This window comes from Salmo salar, chromosome ssa01 (assembly GCF_905237065.1).
Source record: "Salmo salar chromosome ssa01, Ssal_v3.1, whole genome shotgun sequence".
NCBI lineage: Eukaryota > Metazoa > Chordata > Actinopteri > Salmoniformes > Salmonidae > Salmo > Salmo salar.
Window position 1 is genome coordinate 170,761,813 of NC_059442.1, and position 21,478 is coordinate 170,783,290.

The 21,478-nt window shown below is 44.9% G+C and overlaps 1 protein-coding gene across 1 annotated transcript in view; it reads right to left on the reverse strand.

The window, feature by feature from the left end:
- LOC123726671 (metalloprotease TIKI1) overlaps positions 1–21,478 on the reverse strand; it is a 129,892-nt gene that overhangs the window by 67,027 nt on the left and 41,387 nt on the right. The window contains exons 3-4 of the mRNA XM_045694083.1: positions 2,926–3,072; positions 1,559–1,733 (exon numbers count right to left, since the gene is read on the reverse strand). Of these exons, the coding sequence (XP_045550039.1) occupies positions 1,559–1,733; positions 2,926–3,072 (322 nt within the window). The remainder of the gene's footprint in view (positions 1–1,558; positions 1,734–2,925; positions 3,073–21,478) is intronic.

The window sequence follows — 21,478 nt, forward strand, 5'->3', positions numbered from 1 at the left end:
AACAGAGAGAGACAGAGAGAGAGAGAGAGACAGACAGATACACAGAGAGAGAGAGAGAAACAGAGAGAGAGAGAGAGAAACAGAGAGAGAGAAACAGAGAGAGAGAGACAGAGAGAGAGAGAGAGACAGACAGATACACAAGAGAGAGAGAGAAACAGAGAGAGAGAGAGAGACAGAGAGAGACAGACAGATACACAGAGAGAGAGAGAGAAACAGAGAGAGAGAGAGAGAGAGAGAGAACAGAGAGCGAGAGAGAGAAACAGACAGACAGATACACACAGATACAGAGAGAGAGAGAGAGAGAGAGAGAGAGAGAGAGAGAGAGAGAGAGAGAGAGAGAGAGAGAGAGAGAGAGAGAGAGAGAGAGAGAGAGAGAGAGAGAGAGAGAGAGAGAGAGAGAGAGGAGAGAGAGAGAGAGAGAGAGAGAGAGAGAGAGAGAGAGAGAGAGAGAGAGAGAGAGAGAGAGAGAGAGAGGAGAGAGAGAGAGAAGAGAGAGAAGAAGAGAGAAAAAAAACACCTAACTCTCTAGAATGAGACTTGGCAGGAGTAACCACAGCCCTCAACTCTCATCCCTCAGGTCTCAACTCTCTGGTCCATTATAGAGCTCCATTATAAACCTGCTCAGCTTCCAGGTCTCAGGTTAAATGAACCAGACAATGTGGCAACAAGTGGATTCCGGGAATATCACACCTAAATCTCAGAGCGTTGGCATACGGATCACAGCTGGACCCGAGCACGATCGGCAGGTCAAAAGAGGGCATGCAATGCTTATAAGAGACGGTCTTCCCAGTTCTGTAGGGTTCGATCTTTATCTTCTTCAGTCTAGCAAAGCCTTCTCTGTTCTGCCGTGCTCACAAAGAGAACCATTTAAACTGTTTGTTCTAAAGTAGCTTAAATCAGATTTAAGTTTCAACACGTTTAATTTAATGCCTGACCTCAGCCTGAACCAAGATGGTGCCCTATTCCCTTTTATAGTGCACTAGTTCTGACCAGACCCCATAGGGAATAGGGTGCCATTTGATGAGACCCCATAGGGAATAGGGGTGGCATTTGACCAGACCCCATAAGGAATTGGGTACCACCTCATAAAACATTTTAGAAGGAGAGGGTACTGGAGTACTGATAACAGGGGTGCCAATAATTTTGAACCGGTCTTTGTTCGATTAAAAAAAAATACTTAAAATATATTTCTCTGAGCAACTGCATTAGTATAAAAAATATATAATTTCCCATTTTTTTGTTCATACAACATAGCTCAGTATTTGTTATTTTATACAGTCATTTTTTGTTGTTGCTTATCTTTATCAAGGGTGCCAATAATTACAGACAAGACCGTTGAAACAGTCAGCTCATAACCAGTGTAGTTAAGACGATTCACTTTTCATAGCAAAGGCTAACCACAACATTGTTATAGGCTTACACACCAACCTACAAAATTATGATCTCAAAGAATCTTGGATTCCTTTCTCCTTATCTTTGGCATCAGAGTGTATGATCTTTAATCATCCTCCTTCTCCTCTTCCTCATCATCATCATCATCATCATCATCCTCACTGACCTGCTCCGAAGGCGAAGAAGAAGCTGTTGTCAGGGTGTTCCTCCATCAGAGCCTTGACCCTGTTCCCCATCCTGTCGTTCCTCTTGTAGATCAGTTCCTGTCTGAAGTAGCTGTCGATCTCCTGGGCTGTTATCTGTTCGCTGGGGCGCAGGGTCACATTGTTGAAGTTGGGGACCTGTAGGGGGGTGATGAGCAGTGAGAGATTTTATCCATCAGGTCTGAACTAAATGGGTCAGAAATGTAAAAAGTGCCGTAAAGATAAGGTGATACCAATGGGTCTCTTCTTTGGGCTTGTAGGGTCGTTAGTGTTAGGGGTCGTTAGTGTTAGGGGTCGTTAGTGTTAGGGGTCGTTAGTGTCAGGGGTTAGGAGTAACGGGGTGTGGTGGTTGTTAGCGTTAGGGGTCGTTAGTGTTAGGGGTCATTAGTAATAGGGGTCGTTAGTGTTAGGGGTCGTTAGTGTTAGGGGTCGTTAGTGTTAGGGGTCGTTAGTGTTAGGGGTCGTTAGTGTTAGGGGTCGTCAGTGTTAGGGGTCGTCAGTGTTAGGGGTCGTTAGTGTTAGGTCGTTAGTATTAGGGTCGTTAGTGTTAGGGGTCGTTAGTATTAGGTCGTTAGTGTTAGGGGTCGTTAGTGTTAGGGGTTGTTAGTGTTAGGGGTCGTTAGTGTCAGGGGTTAGGAGTAACAGGGTGTGGTGGTTGTTAGTGTTAGGGGTCGTTAGTGTTAGGGGTTGTAGTGTTAGGGGTCGTTAGTGTCAGGGGTTAGGAGTAACGGGGTGTGGTGGTTGTAGTGTTAGGGGTTGTAGTGTTAGGGGTCGTTAGTGTTAGGGGTCGTTAGTATTAGGGGTCGTTAGTATTAGGGGTCGTTAGTGTTAGGGTCGTTAGTGTTATGGGTCGTTAGTGTTAGGGGTCGTTAGTGTTATGGGTCGTTAGTGTTAGGGGTCGTTAGTGTTAGGGGTCGTTAGTGTTAGGGGTCGTTAGTGTTAGGGGTCGTTAGTATTAGGGGTCGTTAGTGTTAGGGGTCGTTAGTGTCAGGGGTTAGGAGTAACAGGGTGTGGTGGTCGTTAGTGTTAGGGGTCGTTAGTGTTAGAGGTCGTTAGTGTTAGGGGGCGTTAGTGTTAGTGTTAGTAGTGTTAGTAGTGTTAGGGGTCGTTAGTGTTAGGGGTCGTTAGTGTTAGGGGTCGTTAGTGTTAGGGGTCTAGTGTTATGGGGTTGTTAGTGTTAGGGGTCGTTAGTGTTAGGGGTCGTTAGTGTTATGGGGTTGTTAGTGTTAGGGGTAACGGAGTGTGGTGGTTGTAGTGTTAGGGGTCGTTAGTGTTAGGGGTTGTAGCGTTAGGGGTCGTTAGTGTTGTGTTAGTGGTGGTTGTAACTGACCTGAGAGGTGTCATGGTTGAAGATGATGGAGTTGAGGTCTCCACAGTTGTAGTGCTTGATGAGGTCCTCAGTGGTGTAGGAGCCCTGCAGACTGCCTGCTCTCACACTCTCCTGCTGTACAAGGGTCTGGTTCAGGGCAAAGATCACCTGTAGATAGGGAAATATCCACTTTTACTACACGATCAATACCTGGATATTCACTTTCTATATGACCAGAGAGGGAACAGAAGACAAGAATATTTACTAAATACATGATAAATAGAAGGTAAGGAATCATTTTGTATTTAACAATATAAGTAATACCACTCTACCTATCATTATTGTATTTAGTAATACCACCCTACCTATCATTATGTATATTAAAAATCCAAAAACACATTTTAAGTGAAACTAGGCATGGGTCTGAAGCCGAGAAATTCACATGAGCACCACAATGCCTACTCCACCCATGCTCTACCAAGGTTTTCCATCCCACAGCTTTGACCTACTACAGTAGTTATGTTGGTATTGTACTTCAGACTATGTGTATGCAGGTTGCTAAGGATTCAAACCTTCTCAAACAGCCTTTATTTTTAGCAAACTGATCTCGCGTAAGACAATCGAGCAAGCTCCTGGAAAATATAGAAATAATCAACATGAAAATTAACCTTATAGTTTACTGTAGAAAGATCTAGTACTACATTACTTGTAAACAAAAAGTGAGTTATGACTAAATATAACATTTACAAGCAAATTTACATTCATCAGGTATAGTCAACTTTGTAAATACAACTCAGGGATGGCCACAATTGCTCTTGACAAGCTATCGGTTTATGCCTCATTTTTTGTTCAAGTCCAGGTCTGCTACACCATTCAGGTCTTGATGAACAGCTGAGGCCTTGATAAACAGCTGAGGTCTTGATAAACAGCTGAGGTCTTGATGAACAGCTGAGGTCTTGATAAACAGCTGAGGCCTTGATGAACAGCTGAGGTCTTGATAAACAGCTGAGGCCTTGATGAACAGCTCATGTCTTGATGAACAGCTGAGGTCTTGATGAACAGCTGAGGTCTTGATGAACAGCTGAGGTCTTGATGAACAGCTCAGGTCTTGATAAACAGCTGAGGTCTTGATGAACAGCTGAGGTCTCGATGAACAGCTGAGGCCTTGATAAACAGCTCAGGTCTTGATGAACAGCTCAGGTCTTGATAAACAGCTGAGGTCTTGATAAACAGCTGAGGCCTTGATGAACAGCTCAGGTCTTGATGAACAGCTCAGGTCTTGATAAACAGCTCAGGTCTTGATAAACAGCTGAGGTCTTGATAAACAGCTGAGGCCTTGATGAACAGCTCAGGTCTTGATGAACAGCTCCGGTCTTGATGAACAGCTCAGGTCTTGATGAACAGCTGAGGTCTTGATAAACAGCTGAGGTCTTGATGAACAGCTCAGGTCTTGATGAACAGCTGAGGCCTTGATAAACAGCTCAGGTCTTGATGAACAGCTCAGGTCTTGATGAACAGCTCAGGTCTTGATAAACAGCTCAGGTCTTGATAAACAGCTGAGGTCTTGATAAACAGCTGAGGCCTTGATGCACAGCTCAGGTCTTGATGAACAGCTCAGGTCTTGATAAACAGCTGAGGTCTTGATAAACAGCTGAGGCCTTGATGAACAGCTCAGGTCTTGATGAACAGCTGAGGCCTTAATGAACAGCTGAGTGGTAGAATCAGGTGTGGTAGCACTGGGCTTGAACAGAAAAGCCTCCATAACCCTGTTATTATGATAACACCCTAAAACAAACACTGTAACAAATCACAAACTGCCGAGAAACACCTGCAAAATACAAAGCTCATTAGACAACTCTCTTAATAAGATAAATTATAAACTTCAGCTACAAATAAGTAATGCTGTACACAGCTTGCCAACTCCAGTAAAAAAGCAGCCATCTTCATTTATAAATGGCAGCATTGGAACCGAACATACCTTTTAAGTATTGATAGTGTGTTTAAGCACCATGTTAACCGCATGCCTATGAATTGGCATAACGCCTCAGTGTGATCGACGGCGTCGTTGCGTTTTGACACACCAGAATTACATTTATTTCCAATGGAACGCTGCGTTTGCCTTGAGGCAGTTGCAGTGTGGTACGTACGTTGGATTTATCAAAACGTATTGGTCAAACTGTAGGCCGTAGACGGCTTGACAGAAATGGTAGCAGGAGGTGAATGTTGAACTGTTGTTTCACACATATCCAGATGATGCTGTCGTTTGTTTGTCAGTTCCACATGGGACAGCTTGTATTTCTCCGTGACAGGCGCATTCCCACAATCCGCCACTCTGCCATAAAGCACTGTGTCCCTAGGCAGTACCATAGGGATGGTTAGGGATCTCATGGATGAGGGCAATGAGTTCTGTATGTAAAAGTGTTGGTCTCATGTTTCATGAGCTGAAATAGAAGATCCCAGAAATGTTCCAAATGCACAAAAAGCGTATTTCTCTCAAATTTTGTGCAGAAATTTGTTCACATCCCTGTCAGTGAGCATTTCTTCTTTTGCCAAGATAATTCATCCACCTGACAGGTGTGGCATATCAAGAAGCTGATTAAACAGCATGATCATTACACATGTGCACCTTGTGCTGGGGACAATAAAAGGCCACACGAACAACACAGATGCCACAGATGTCTAAAGTTTTGAGGGAGCGTGCAATTTGCAATGCTGACTTCAGGAATGTCAACCAGAGCTGTTGCCAGAGAATTTAATGTTAATTTCTCTACCATAAGCGCCTCCGGCGTCATCTTAGAGAATTTGGCAGTACGTCCAACCTGCCTCACAACCTCAGACCACGTGTATGGTGTTGTGTGGGCGAGCGGTTTGCTGATGTCAACGAGGTGAACAGAGTGCCCCATGGTGTCTATATTGGCAGGCATAAGCTACGGACAACAAATCCTTTATGGACTCTGCAATCTCATTCTTATCCGTCGCCTAGATATTGAGCGAGTTCTGGGCAAAACAATTGTCTGACGACCCTAATGCTGACGCACCCTAATGCTGACGACCTAATGCTGACGACGACCCTAATGCTGACGACGACCCTAATGCCGACGCACCCTAATGCCGACGACCCTAATGCTGACGACCCTAATGCCGACGACCCTGTTAAATATCCGGTATGTGGTTCTCGGTAACAGCCAGACGGCTCATGACGAGAGGAGGGGAGGGTGTTGTGTACCTCCAAGTCGATTTTGCGAATTTTCATCGATATTGGTGTCATATTGGCTTAGATGATGACGTTAGAGAGATTTGAATTGAACACTGAGCTTCAACCAATACCTAGAGGTCATTATCATGTTTTGTTCTCTGATAATATCATCCCAGATAAACATCACAACATTGATCTGTAGCTACTATCATACTAAACTCACAGAATTAGAAGTCTACCGCAGCCAGATGTGCTCATACAAATGGCTCTGTCTACTGGTTCAATAGTTTATATACAAAATAGATTGGAGGAGAATAAACCAGGGAGAATAAACCGGGGAGAATAAACCGGGAGAATAAACCGGGAGAATAAACCGGGGAGAATAAACCGGGAGTATAAACCAGGGAGTATAAACCGGGAGAATAAACCGGGAGAATAAACCGGGGAGAATAAACCGAGGAACGAGAATAAACCGGGAGAATAAACCAGGGAGAATAAACCGGGAGTATAAACCGGGGAGAATAAACCGGGAGAATAAACCGGAGAGAATAAACCGGGAGTATAAACCAGGGAGAATAAACCGGGAGAATAAACCGGGAGAATAAACCGGGAGAATAAACCGGGAGAATAAACCGGGAGAATAAACCGGGAGAATAAACCGGGAGAATAAACCGGGGAGAATAAACCTGGGAGTATAAACCGGGGAGAATAAACCGGGGAGAATAAACCGGGGAGAATAAACCGGGAGAATAAACCGGGAGAATAAACCGGGGAGAATAAACCGGGAGAATAAACCGGGAGTATAAACCAGGAGAATAAACCGGGGAGTATAAACCAGGGAGAATAAACCGGGAGAATAAACCGGAGAGAATAAACCGGGAGTATAAACCAGGGAGAATAAACCGGGGAGAATAAACCGGGAGAATAAACCGGGAGAATAAACCGGGAGAATAAACCGGGAGAATAAACCGGGAGAATAAACCGGGAGAATAAACCAGGGGAGTATAAACCTGGGAGTATAAACCGGGGAGAATAAACCGGGAGAATAAACCGGGAGAATAAACCGGGAGAATAAACCGGGAGAATAAACCGGGGAGAATAAACCGGGGAGAATAAACCGGGGAGAATAAACCGGGAGAATAAACCGGGAGAATAAACGGGGAGAATAAACCGGGAGAATAAACCGGGGAGAATAAACCGAGAATAAACGGGTGAATAAACCGGGAGAATAAACCGGGAGAATAAACTCGGGAGAATAAACCAGGGAGAATAAACCAGGGAGAATAAACCGGGAGAATAAACCTGGGAGTATAAACCTGGGAGTATAAACCGGGGAGTATTTAGTCTTGTAAGCCTTGAGGTCACAGGTCTGGCCTGCGTTTGCTCTGAAGCACAAATGACTTAGTGGAAAACATTATTTACAGAGATGAACGTCCTCCCCCCCATTCATTGGACTGGGTCTAGCAACTGGTACAGAGACTGAGCGGGTCTATAATAACAGGAGGATGCATCAGTGTCTATATTAGACTGTACTGTATTTTATTTTATATTTTTTATTTATTTTTATTTCACCTTTATTTAACCAGGTAGGCAAGTTGAGAACAAGTTCTCATTTACAATTGCAACCTGGCCAAGATAAAGCAAAGCAGTTCGACAACATACAACAACACAGAGTTACACATGGAGTAAAACAAACATACAGTCAATAATACAGTAGAAAAATAAGTCTATATACAATGTGAGCAAATTAGGTGAGATAAGGGAGGTAAAGGCAAAAAAGGCCATGGTGGCAAAGTAAATACAATATAGCAAGTAAAACACTGGAATGGTAGATTTGTAGTAGAAGAAAGTGCAAAGTAGAAATAGAAATAATGGGGTGCAAAGGAGCAAAATAAATAAATAAATAAATACAGTAGGGGAAGTGGTAGTTGTTTGGGCTAATTATAGATGGGCTATGTACAGGTGCAGTGATCTGTGAGCTGCTCTGACAGCTGGTGCTTAAAGCTAGTGAGGGAGATAAGTGTTTCCAGTTTCAGTGATTTTTTACCAGGCATGTCAGTTAAGAACAAATTCTTATTTACAATGACGGCCTACCCCAGCTAAACCCAAACCCGGACGACGCTGGGACACAGTGCGCCGCCCGATGGGACTCCCAATCACGGCCAGATGTGATACTTTATTAGTTGAGTGACAACCTATGTAATTTGCTAGGTTATTGTAATCTACGCGCTGTTGTAAATTGTGTTTTACTGGAATGAAAAGTGAGATGCTAGAGATAGCTCTCACGTCGGGCTATAGGCTACCAGCTAAACGGGTTTTACAATAAATTACATTTTTATTGTTCAGGTTCACCATCAGCAATAGTTTTGGTAGTTTTGCTTTAAACAATCAGTGTATGTGGTCGTTTTTTAGATATGCATGATACAGATGATCATTTATAAAGAGGACAGCAATCACTTTTGACAGCAATCACTGCATTGCCGACGCCAGAGGAGAAAAGAATATCACTCCGTAAAAACTTCCAAATGGTCCAAAACCACTCGATTTTGAGATGGGGGGGAATCCTAAATGGTGCTATATACTCACTGGCTGTAAACAATAAACATGTATACATTACTAGCTGAAAATCTTAATCTGTGGGAAGGGGAGGCCCCTTCCCACAATCTGGTAGTGGGGTGGTAGATGTCTAGTCTCCATTATGGCTCTAATCTGATAGTGGTAGTGGGGTGGTAGATGTCTCCATTATGGCTCTAACCTGATAGTGGTAGTGAGGTGGTAGATGTCTCCATTATGGCTCTAATCTGATAGTGGTAGTGGGGTGGTAGATGTCTCCATTATGGCTCTAACCTGATAGTGGTAGTGGGGTGGTAGATGTCTCCATTATGGCTCTAACCTGATAGTGGTAGTGGGGTGGTAGATGTCTAGTCTCCATTATGGCTCTAATCTGATAGTGGTAGTGGGGTGGTAGATGTCTCCATTATGGCTCTAATCTGGTAGTGGTAGTGGGGTGTTAGATGTCTAGTCTCCATTATGGCTCTAATCTGATAGTGGTAGTGGGGTGGTAGATGTCTCCATTATGGCTCTAACCTGATAGTGGTAGTGGGGTGGTAGATGTCTCCATTATGGCTCTAATCTGATAGTGGTAGTGGGGTGGTAGATGTCTCCATTATGGCTCTAATCTGATAGTGGTAGTGGGGTGGTAGATGTCTCCATTATGGCTCTAATCTGATAGTGGTAGTGGGGTGGTAGATGTCTAGTCTCCATTATGGCTCTAATCTGATAGTGGTAGTGGGGTGGTAGATGTCTCCATTATGGCTCTAATCTGATAGTGGTAGTGGGGTGGTAGATGTCTCCATTATGGCTCTAATCTGATAGTGGTAGATGTCTAGTCTCCATTATGGCTCTAATCTGATAGTGGTAGTGGGGTGGTAGATGTCTCCATTGTGGCTCTAATCTGATAGTGGTAGATGTCTAGTCTCCATTATGGCTCTAATCTGATAGTGGTAGATGTCTAGTCTCCATTATGGCTCTAATCTGACATCTACCACTAATCTGATAGTGGTAGATGTCTCCATTATGGCTCTAATCTGATAGTGGTAGTGGGGTGGTAGATGTCTAGTCTCCATTATGGCTCTAATCTGGTAGTGGTAGTGGGGTGGTAGATGTCTAGTCTCCATTATGGCTCTAATCTGATAGTGGTAGTGGGGTGGTAGATGTCTCCATTATGGCTCTAATCTGATAGTGGTAGTGGGGTGGTAGATGTCTAGTCTCCATTATGGCCTAATCTGATAGTGGTAGTGGGGTGGTAGATGTCTAGTCTCCATTGTGGCTCTAATCTGATAGTGGTAGATGTCTAGTCTCCATTATGGCTCTAATCTGATAGTGGTAGATGTCTAGTCTCCATTATGGCTCTAATCTGACATCTACCACTAATCTGATAGTGGTAGATGTCTCCATTATGGCTCTAATCTGATAGTGGTAGTGGGGTGGTAGATGTCTAGTCTCCATTATGGCTCTAATCTAATAGTGGTAGTGGTGTGGTAGATGTCTCCATTATGGCTCTAATCTGATAGTGGTAGTGGGGTGGTAGATGTCTCCATTATGGCTCTAATCTGATAGTGGTAGATGTCTAGTCTCCATTATGGCTCTAATCTGGTAGTGGTAGTGGGGTGGTAGATGTCTAGTCTCCATTATGGCTCTAATCTAATAGTGGTAGTGGTGTGGTAGATGTCTCCATTATGGCTCTAATCTGATAGTGGTAGTGGGGTGGTAGATGTCTCCATTATGGCTCTAATCTGATAGTGGTAGATGTCTAGTCTCCATTATGGCTCTAATCTGATAGTGGTAGTGGGGTGGTAGATGTCTCCATTATGGCTCTAATCTGATAGTGGTAGTTGTGGTAGATATCTAGTCTCCATTATGGCTCAGATCAGGTACATACACCATAGCCATACATGATTAACACACACGCTCGTGTGCACATAGAAGTCAGCACAGACAGATCCAGCTTGTTTCAAACTAATAGGTATGGTTCCTGTATCGTATCCAGATACAAAAGATGCACATCCCTACTAACCATCGATGCCAATAACTATCCAGTGAAAGTAAACTGAAAGCCATTTAATCATAGACATATTGGGATGTCTGGGAATGAAACCTACAAGACCTGGATGTTTGGGAATCCAAAATATAATCAAAGAATGGAATGTTTCTTCCTACAAAATTCTACTTGTTTTTCTGCGAGTTCTGTTGGAACAGCTTCCTCTACTATTGGTGTCACCACGGAATCTTCCTGTGTCACCACGGAATCTTCCTGTGTCACCACGGAATCTTCCTGTGTCACCACGGAATCTTCCTGTGTTTCCCTGCTGGCCCTGTGTTTCCCTGCTGGCCCTGTGTTTCCCTGCTGGCCCTGTGTTTCCCTGCTGGCCCTGTGTTTCCCTGCTGGCCCTGTGTTTCCCTGCTGGCCCTGTGTTTCCCTGCTGGCCCTGTGTTTCCCTGCTGGCCCTGTGTTTCCCTGCTGGCCCTGTGTTTCCCTGCTGGCCCTGTGTTTCCCTGCTGGCCCTGTCCAGGCCTCTTAAACATCCTGTTCACCACGACACACTGCGACTTGAAACCCCAGAGCTCTTCATCAACCCACCATTGATCCCCTCACAATGGCTCTCCCCTCACAAAAAAAAAAAAATCCCCCAAAAATAACACGTCTATTTGTTTCTCAACAGCGAAAGTAAATCAAGCAGCCAGGCGTAGCGTGCGAGTCCGCAGCCACAGCTATGTGATGTGTGCAGGGATATGCATGGATAAGGGGGGGGGGGGCACATGAATATATATTTATATGCACACCCCTACACCGGGACCTTTTTCATGTGTTGTTTTCGACAGTGTTCAGATGACACTTTTCTTCCTCCGGCGTTCATTGTAGTCGGGGGATGGTATTGGAGAAGAGGGCAGAGTTCAGCAGATGCCTTCTTGTCTGCTACAAAGGGCCCCCCCCCCCCTCCCTCCCGTCAACCTCTCCACTCCCCGCACTTTCATCAGCTCTTGATCAAAGCTGTACTCTGCATATGAAAAGGGTCCCGGCTTTATGCTGCTCAAATTAGCCTATCGCCACCCCGCAAGCCTCCCAAGTCCTCAACAAAACCCTTCACATCTGTTCTGTCCAGACTTCATCTTCAGGGACTTTTCTCAGCCCTCGCCTCACAGCCCTTTTTAGCCCATTACATTATGGTTGCGGAGGGAGGAGTGCAGATCACTCATACAGAAAAAAGAGGAGAAAAGAGGGGAGGGAAGAAGAGAGAGAGCGAGAGAGAGCGAGAGAGAGAGGGAGAGAGAGGGAGGGAGAGGGAGAGAGAGAGAGACAGGGAGAGAGAGAGAGAGAGAGAAGGAGAGCTGAATGAATGACATTTCTTCCTGTGATCTCTTCTCTGTTGTGGTTATGCCGTGGATTAGTTGGGTGCATTTTCCCACTCACTCGCTCCACTTCTCTTTCCATTTACTCTCTCTTTCTTTACTTCTTTCTTTCTCTCTTTCTCACTCTCACTCCTCTTCTCTCTCCATTCAGTGTTTCTGCTATAAGAGCTGTGATGGTGTGTGTGCTCACTACACCTCAGATACTAGTGGGCTCTAATCAAGGCACAGTAGCCAATGAAAGTCAATAATTCTCCCTTTTATCGTGGAAATGTTACTTGTTGGAGTAGAATGGAATGTGTCCAAGCAAATCATATTTTGTTGTTGTTGTTGTTGTACTAGTACTTTTCCTACAGATTGTTTTGTTCTTCTTCTTAATAGTAAACCATTCTCCTCTCATTCAATTTACAACAAGTAAAACATTTACCGAGGAAGTTGGTTAAATCAACATGGAAAAGCATGTTGATGACGAGGACGAAGCTAGCCAGATGTGCTATATAAGGAACATGTACACCTGCCCATCACATCCTTATTTGATGACTGTTGACTACTCAATTAATAAACATTAAACCAATTAGCCACTACTCTTGTCTCTTGCCTGTAGCTCTGTGGCTGGAGTCCAGCAATCCAGTGTTTTGGGGAAGTTTTCCTGTCCGACAAGCATCGTCACAATAGGTACGTCCCAAAATGGCACTCTATACCCTACAGAGTGCACTACTTTTGACCAGAGCCTTAGGGCCCTTGTTCAAGGGTAGTACTGTATGTAGGGAATTAGGGTGTCATTTTGGGACGTACTCGATGATCCCAGCAGCCAACCAGCCAGCTGAATGGTCTCTTGGCCTCGGGAACACAAGAACAAATGAAGACTTCCAGCTGTTTCTTCTCTGTCCATCGTGTTAGACTTCCAGCTGTTTCTTCTCTGTCCATCGTGTTAGACTTCCAGCTGTTTCTTCTCTGTCCATCGTGTTAGACTTCCAACTGTTTTTTCTCTGTCCATCGTGTTAGGCACGAAAGATGCTATCAAAGAAACCCTCAACTTTATGGCAAAAAGCTTCACAGGCTGTAACATGATCTGTCAGACGCTTTCTTCTGTTTTTCTATTAAACTCACAGAGGCTCTACAGAGAAATGCAGACTGAAATCGCTCGACAAAATAAAAAAATGGCGCAGACAGAAGAAATGTCTCGGGGGGAAATACATTCTGGCGTAGACCTATTCAATGACAGTTTACAGTTTACAGCGGTAAACGGAGTTCTTTAAGGAAGTTAAGATGTTAAGAGAGGAAACCTGAGAATAAGAGCAGACTAATTCAAAACAGACTACCAGTTAGGTGAATAAAACACTATAACTACGTCCCAAATAGCGCCCTATTCCCTATGTAGCGCACTGCCACTCCGGTCAATAGTAGTGCACTATATAGGGAATAGTGTTCCATTTGGGATGCATGAAGTGACAGGATTAGAGGAGAGTGGTAGAGAGGTTCATGCATGTTGGTTTAAATCCAGTCAGTCGTTCAAAAAAAGTATTGTGTGCTACTAAACTGAAATTTTGGACATACCACAACTGAACCTTTCCTACGCTCGGGAAGAAAGAGACACATTATGTAGTGGTAACGGGCAGTAGCTCCTCACTGGAGGGCTTGGTCAGGGAAGGAAGTAACTGGTTGGTCTTGGGGAGATTTGAAGGACACAGCCTGTAGTTTAGCCTGGCATCAGCCATGTCCTGCAGTTTAGCCTGGCATCAGCCATGTCCTGTAGTTTAGCCTGGCATCAGCCATGTCCTGTAGTTTAGCCTGGAATCAGCCATGTCCTGTAGCTTAGCCTGGCATCAGTCATGTCCTGTAGTTTAGCCTGGCATCAGCCATGTCCTGTAGTTTAGCCTGGCATCAGCCATGTCCTGTAGTTTAGCCTGGCATCAGCCATGTCCTGTAGTTTAGCCTGGCATCAGCCATGTCCTGTAGTTTAGCCTGGCATCAGCCATGTCCTGTAGTTTAGCCTGGCATCAGCCATGTCCTGTAGTTTAGCCTGGCATCAGCCATGTCCTGTAGTTTAGCCTGGCATCAGCCATGTCCTGTAGTTTAGCCTGGCATCAGCCATGTCCTGTAGTTTGACCTGTGGTTGAGGACAGCATCTCTTATACATGTAAACTCATTTAGGGCGAGGTAGAGGAGTTTGACCAGACTGTAGTGGTCAGGGCGAGGTACAGGAGTTTGACCAGACTGTAGTGGTCAGGGCGAGGTACAGGAGTTTGACCAGACTGTTGTGGTCAGGGCGAGGTAGAGGAGTTTGACCAGACTGTTGTGGTCAGGGCGAGGTACAGGAGTTTGACCAGACTGTAGTGGTCAGGGCGAGGTACAGGAGTTTGACCAGACTGTAGTGGTCAGGGCGAGGTAGAGGAGTTTGACCAGACTGTAGTGGTCAGGGCGAGGTACAGGAGTTTGACCAGACTGTAGTGGTCAGGGCGAGGTAGAGGAGTTTGACCAGACTGTTGTGGTCAGGGCGAGGTAGAGGAGTTTGACCAGACTGTAGTGGTCAGGGCGAGGTAGAGGAGTTTGACCAGACTGTAGTGGTCAGGGCGAGGTAGAGGAGTTTGACCAGACTGTAGTGGTCAGGGCGAGGTACAGGAGTTTGACCAGACTGTTGTGGTCAGGGCGAGGTAGAGGAGTTTGACCAGACTGTAGTGGTCAGGGCGAGGTACAGGAGTTTGACCAGACTGTTGTGGTCAGGGCGAGGTAGAGGAGTTTGACCAGACTGTAGTGGTCAGGGCGAGGTACAGGAGTTTGACCAGACTGTTGTGGTCAGGGCGAGGTACAGGAGTTTGACCAGACTGTAGTGGTCAGGGCGAGGTACAGGAGTTTGACCAGACTGTAGTGGTCAGGGCGAGGTAGAGGAGTTTGACCAGACTGTAGTGGTCAGGGCGAGGTACAGGAGTTTGACCAGACTGTAGTGGTCAGGGCGAGGTAGAGGAGTTTGACCAGACTGTTGTGGTCAGGGCGAGGTAGAGGAGTTTGACCAGACTGTTGTGGTCAGGGCGAGGTACAGGAGGAGTTTGACCAGACTGTAGCGGTCAGGGCAATGTAGAGAGGATTCATCTGGCCAGATGGTTTAACATGGTGCCTTACTGTATCTTAATTTATTTTGCACTAAGTGTATCCACTATCATTCCCTATGATCAACAAAAACTCAGATCGCAAATGTTCTATCAACAGGACTCTTGTAACCACAATATTCTCTGTTTTTCTGAAACATGGTTTTCGAACTCGATGGATTCTCCATTTTCAGAGTGGACAGGTAATCGGATTCAGGGAAATACAGAAAAGGGAGGGATATGTCTCTTCATCAACAACAACTGGTGTGCTAACTCTAGCGCAGTGGAAGTCTCCACCCATTGTCCACCTGTCTTGGAATACCTGATGGTCAAACGCCAACCCTTCGATCCCCAGAGTTTACATCTGTTATCGTATATATTCCACCTCAGGACAACAACAACAAGCTGGCACTTGACGAATTGTACGAGGCTATAAACAAGCAAGAAACCACGCATCCAGAGACTGCTTTCCTTCTTACCAGTGATTTTAATTCTGTGCCATTTTAAGACACGTAATGCCGAACTATTATCAAAACGTCTCCTTCGTCACTAGGGGCGATTAAGTACTGGACACCTGTTACCTAACCCACAAGCAAGCATACAAAGCCCTTCCTCGTACCCCCCCTACGGCAAATCAGATCACGACACTATACTCCTGCTTCCTATTTACAGATAAAAGCTCAAACAGAAAGTACCCATGATGCAGAGGCTATGCTACAGGACTGCTAGCGCTAACTGGAATATGTTCCGGGACTCCGCCGATAGCATCGATGAGCTAACACATCCGTCACCGGCTTCATCAGGAAACGCATCGCCAACATTGTCCCCACAGTGAACGTTCGCTGCTTCCCCAATCAAAAGCCCTGGATTAACTCAGAGGTGCACGCTCACAGGGCTATCGCAGCCAACCTTGAGGCTACAGCTGAGGACACAAACGCGTACAAGAAGTACAATCTCCGCAGAGCCTTCAAACAGGCAAAAGGACAATATCGGAACAAGGTGAAATCCTATTATACCGTCTCTGATGCTCGACGCATGTGGCAGGGGCTACAGTACATTACGGACTAAAAAGGAAGCCCTAGCCGTGATCTGCCCAAAGATGCCTCCCTACTAGACAAAATCAATACCTTTTACGCCCTGTTCAACAAAAACAACACATAGTCCTGCGGGTGGTCCCCCGCTAATCCGGAGGGCTAGGTGATCTCGCTTTCTCCGAGACTGATGAGTGAGTCAGGAATTTAAACGGGTCAACACTCGTAAGGACGTAGGGGTCCACGGAGCATGCGCATACCAGCTGGCAGGCGTCTTCACAGACATTTTCAACCTCCTTGTCCCAAGTCTGTAATCCCCACATGTTTCAAGCTGACTACCATCATTCCTGTCCCCAAATACTCTAAAGAACACGTGTCAAACTCATTACACGGCGGGCCGAGGGGCTGCGGGTTTTCGCTCCAACCTTGTACATGATTGATGAATTAAGGTTAATAATTAGGAAGGAACTCCCCTCACCTGGTTGTCTAGGTCTTAACTGAAAGGAAAAAACAAAAACCCGCAGACACACAACCCTCAGTGGAATGAGTTTGACACGCCTGCTCTAAGGCAGTGACCCAGCACCCTGTAGCTCTCACATCTGTAATAATGAATTCCTTTGAATGGCTGGTCATGGCACACATCAACTCCATCATCCCAAACGCCCTGGACCCACTCCAATTTGCATACCGCCCCAACTACGGCTGCTGTGGTGGTCATGACATTTTGTCAGACGAATTATTGTAACGCGAAAGACTGCAGGTCTCACGGTAATTGACCGTTAAGTAACATAATTACACATTCGGCATCTCCAAGCCTCCACACATACAAGCCACAGATGTACGTCTTTGGAAAATCCACATTTTATAAAAGTCTAATACATCAATGTGATATACACCATCACAATACATCCCTTATTTATTCTATTCAGGTCTATTTCAGAAGAACAGAATATCAGTTGGCCTACTGTATGTTATTTGGCTATGAGCCATGCCATAGGCTGTCGGCCTGTTCATTCAGCAGACAAGATATACTTTACATAATATGATTTTATAGTAAGAAAAATATAATTTAACTTTAACTTTAACTAAAAAAATGGAAAGGACAGTGTTCTGCTCTGCTCTGCTCTCTGTACTGAGGAGTGATCCATAATGAGCCTGTCCTGCTCTGCTCTCTGTACTGAGGAGTGATCCTGAATGAGCCTGTCCTGCTCTGCTCTCTGTACTGAGGAGTGATCCATAATGAGCATGTCCTGCTCTGCTCTCTGTACTGAGGAGTGATCCTGAATGAGCCTGTCCTGCTCTGCTCTCTGTACTGAGGAGTGATCCTGAATGAGCCTGTCCTGCTCTGTTCTCTGTACTGAGGAGTGATCCTGAATGAGCCTGTCCTGCTCTGCTCTCTGTACTGAGGAGTGATCCTGAATGAGCCTGTCCTGCTCTGCTCTCTGTACTGAGGAGTGATCCTGAATGAGCCTGTCCTGCTCTGCTCTCTGTACTGAGGAGTGATCCTGAATGAGCCTGTCCTGCTCTGCTCTCTGTACTGAGGAGTGATCCTGAATGAGCCTGTCCTGCTCTGCTCTCTGTACTGAGGAGTGATCCTGAATGAGCCTGTCCTGCTCTGCTCTCTGTACTGAGGAGTGATCCTGAATGAGCCTGTCCTGCTCTGCTCTCTGTACTGAGGAGTGATCCATAATGAGCCTGTCCTGCTCTGCTCTCTGTACTGAGGAGTGATCCTCAATGAGCCTGTCCTGCTCTGCTCTCTGTACTGAGGAATGATCCATAATGAGCCTGTCCTGCTCTGCTCTCTGTACTGAGGAGTGATCCTGAATGAGCCTGTCCTGCTCTGCTCTCTGTACTGAGGAGTGATCCTGAATGAGCCTGTCCTGCTCTGCTCTCTGTACTGAGGAGTGATCCTGAATGAGCCTGTCCTGCTCTGCTCTCTGTACTGAGGAGTGATCCTGAATGAGCCTGTCCTGCTCTGCTCTCTGTACTGAGGAGTGATCCTGAATGAGCCTGTCCTGCTCTGCTCTCTGTACTGAGGAGTGATCCTGAATGAGCCTGTCCTGCTCTGCTCTCTGTACTGAGGAGTGATCCTGAATGAGCCTGTCGTGCTCTGCTCTCTGTACTGAGGAGTGATCCATAATGAGCCTGTCCTGCTCTGCTCTCTGTACTGAGGAGTGATCCATAATGAGCCTGTCCTGCTCTGCTCTCTGTACTGAGGAGTGATCCTGAATGAGCCTGTCCTGCTCTGCTCTCTGTACTGAGGAGTGATCCTGAATGAGCCTGTCCTGCTCTGCTCTCTGTACTGAGGAGTGATCCATAATGAGCCTGTCCTGCTCTGCTCTCTGTACTGAGGAGTGATCCTGAATGAGCCTGTCCTACTCTGCTCTCTGTACTGAGGAGTGATCCTGAATGAGCCTGTCCTGCTCTGCTCTCTGTACTGAGGAGTGATCCTGAATGAGCATGTCCTGCTCTGCTCTCTGTACTGAGGAGTGATCCTGAATGAGCCTGTCGTGCTCTGCTCTCTGTACTGAGGAGTGATCCTGAACGAGCCTGTCCTGCTCTGCTCTCTGTACTGAGGAGTGATCCATAATGAGCCTGTCCTGCTCTGCTCTCTGTACTGAGGAGTGATCCTGAATGAGCCTGTCGTGCTCTGCTCTCTGTACTGAGGAGTGATCCTGAACGAGCCTGTCCTGCTCTGCTCTCTGTACTGAGGAGTGATCCTGAATGAGCCTGTCCTGCTCTGCTCTCTGTACTGAGGAGTGATCCTGAATGAGCCTGTCCTGCTCTGCTCTCTGTACTGAGGAGTGATCCTGAATGAGCCTGTCCTGCTCTGCTCTCTGTACTGAGGAGTGATCCTGAATGAGCCTGTCGTGCTCTGCTCTCTGTACTGAGGAGTGATCCTGAATGAGCCTGTCCTGCTCTGCTCTCTGTACTGAGGAGTGATCCATAATGAGCCTGTCCTGCTCTGCTCTCTGTACTGAGGAGTGATCCTGAATGAGCCTGTCGTGCTCTGCTCTCTGTACTGAGGAGTGATCCTGAACGAGCCTGTCCTGCTCTGCTCTCTGTACTGAGGAGTGATCCTGAATGAGCCTGTCCTGCTCTGCTCTCTGTACTGAGGAGTGATCCTGAATGAGCCTGTCCTGCTCTGCTCTCTGTACTGAGGAGTGATCCTGAATGAGCCTGTCCTGCTCTGCTCTCTGTACTGAGGAGTGATCCTGAATGAGCCTGTCCTGCTCTGCTCTCTGTACTGAGGAGTGATCCATAATGAGCCTGCTCTGTTCTCTGTTTTCTCTTGCCTTGCCTGGAGTGCCAGACGGCCAGGTTTTACATTTTTGGGACTATTCCTACACATGTGTCACGGTTGTCGTCTGGAATGGAGGACCAAAACGCAGCAGGAATGTGGATGCTCATCTTGATTTATTTATAAAATAAAGTAAACACCAAAATAACAAACAAAAGAACGAACGATCAACAAAACAGTCTTGTCAGGCATAGACACGCAAAACAAGAGACAATCTCCCACAAACACTAAACCAAACACATACCCATATATAGGACTCTCAATCACAGGCAACGAAAGCACCTGCCTCCAATTGAGAGTCCAACCCCCCATTAACCTAAACATAGAAATATGCCAACACAGAAAGAACATAGAAGTACAAAACATAGAACATAAACCAAAACCCGGAAATAATAAATCAAACGCCCTACTAAATAAACCACCACCCCGAACCACATAAAACAAATACCCTCTGCCACGTCCTGACCAAACTACAATAACAAATAACCCTTATACTGGTCAGAACGTGACAACATGTAGCATCTTAATTTGATCCAGCTTGCTACAGCAGGAAAATAATCCTGCAGCAACAGAACATTTGTATTAATATGTGGATTATAACTAATGGACATTTTGGCAACACTTTATAATAATGAGTAAATAGTTTATTAATCATTTATTCATTATTACTCCCACATTTGTAAATCTTATTAACCTAGTTATTTAAAAATGTATAAACAACTTTTAAAAGATGTAATAACGATTCATAAGATCATTGATAAGCTGTTTAATATAGGTCCTTATAAACCATTTACTAACCGTTAGTTAACTATTTTTTTGCGTCGCCTCACTCAAAGTGTAGGCTAGTTCTACTTTATTGCTACTTTATAAATGTTTTGACCCCGCTAATTGCTCCACACGCACAAAGCAGTTTAACCACCACTTCCTCAATCCTAGTACGTCCAATATAATAAAAAGTGACGAAAACCCCAAAACACCAGGAAACTACTGCTTCTCGTTCGTTGGCCTTACGCCTTACCCATCCCGTCGCGATTCTTCCCTTTTACACGCAGAATGTGTCCGAGAGAGATTAAAGATCGGTTCGTAGACTGCTTAAATAAATAAATAAATAAATATCTGAGTGTATTATTTCGCTGAATTATCCCATTACGCTTGAAGAGTCACTACTTTTAAAAAGTACAGTAAAAGGACGCCGCCAAACAAAACCGTAGTCTATGGTTAATACACTGAAGCACTGTAAGATTTAAAATTATTTATACATGTAACATTTCTACCTCAATCACATATCGGCAGTAAAGGAAGGAATAAAAATTCAGTCCGGTCCGGCCAGCTTGTTGTGTGTACATCTACATCTCTCTGTTTTATGATCAGTTTACGTTCGCGAGGTTGAAAACATTAGCAGAACATTCACATTACAACTCTTTCTCAAGTCCCTTGCGATTGTTGTTTCACAACAGTTTTTTTTTCTGAATAAAATATTTATTTTTAACGTCCTGTTTTGGTTCTTATTCGTTGATATGTTCTCGGATATTTTGAAAACCTTTAGAAGCATCACGTACTGCTGGAATGTCTACCGATGGAATTTCCATCCTTTTGTGAGAAATTACACTGGTCACTCAAAACACTTATAAATTATTTATAAAGTAGAAATAGTCCACACTTCAGATGAGGCCATACAAAAAAAGACTTAACTAATGATTAGTAAAATGGTTTAAAGGACCTATTTTAAACAGCTTATGAATGGAGAAAGGATTAATAAATGATGAATAAACGATTTACTAAGCCTAATGTTTATTATTATAAATGCTTTATTACGATTTACTAAGCATTATAAACCCTTTATTACGATTTGCTAATCATTATAAACCCTTTATTACGATTTACTAAGCATTATAAACACTTTATAATGAGTTACTAAGCATTATAAACGCTTTATTAGGAGTTACTATAAAGCGCTACCCTTTTATGTAAGGGGTTGATGCATTTTTCGTAAAGAAAATCAAGTCGTAATTTTTAAGTGGAAATTACACACTTCAGAAGCCTTTTTAAACCT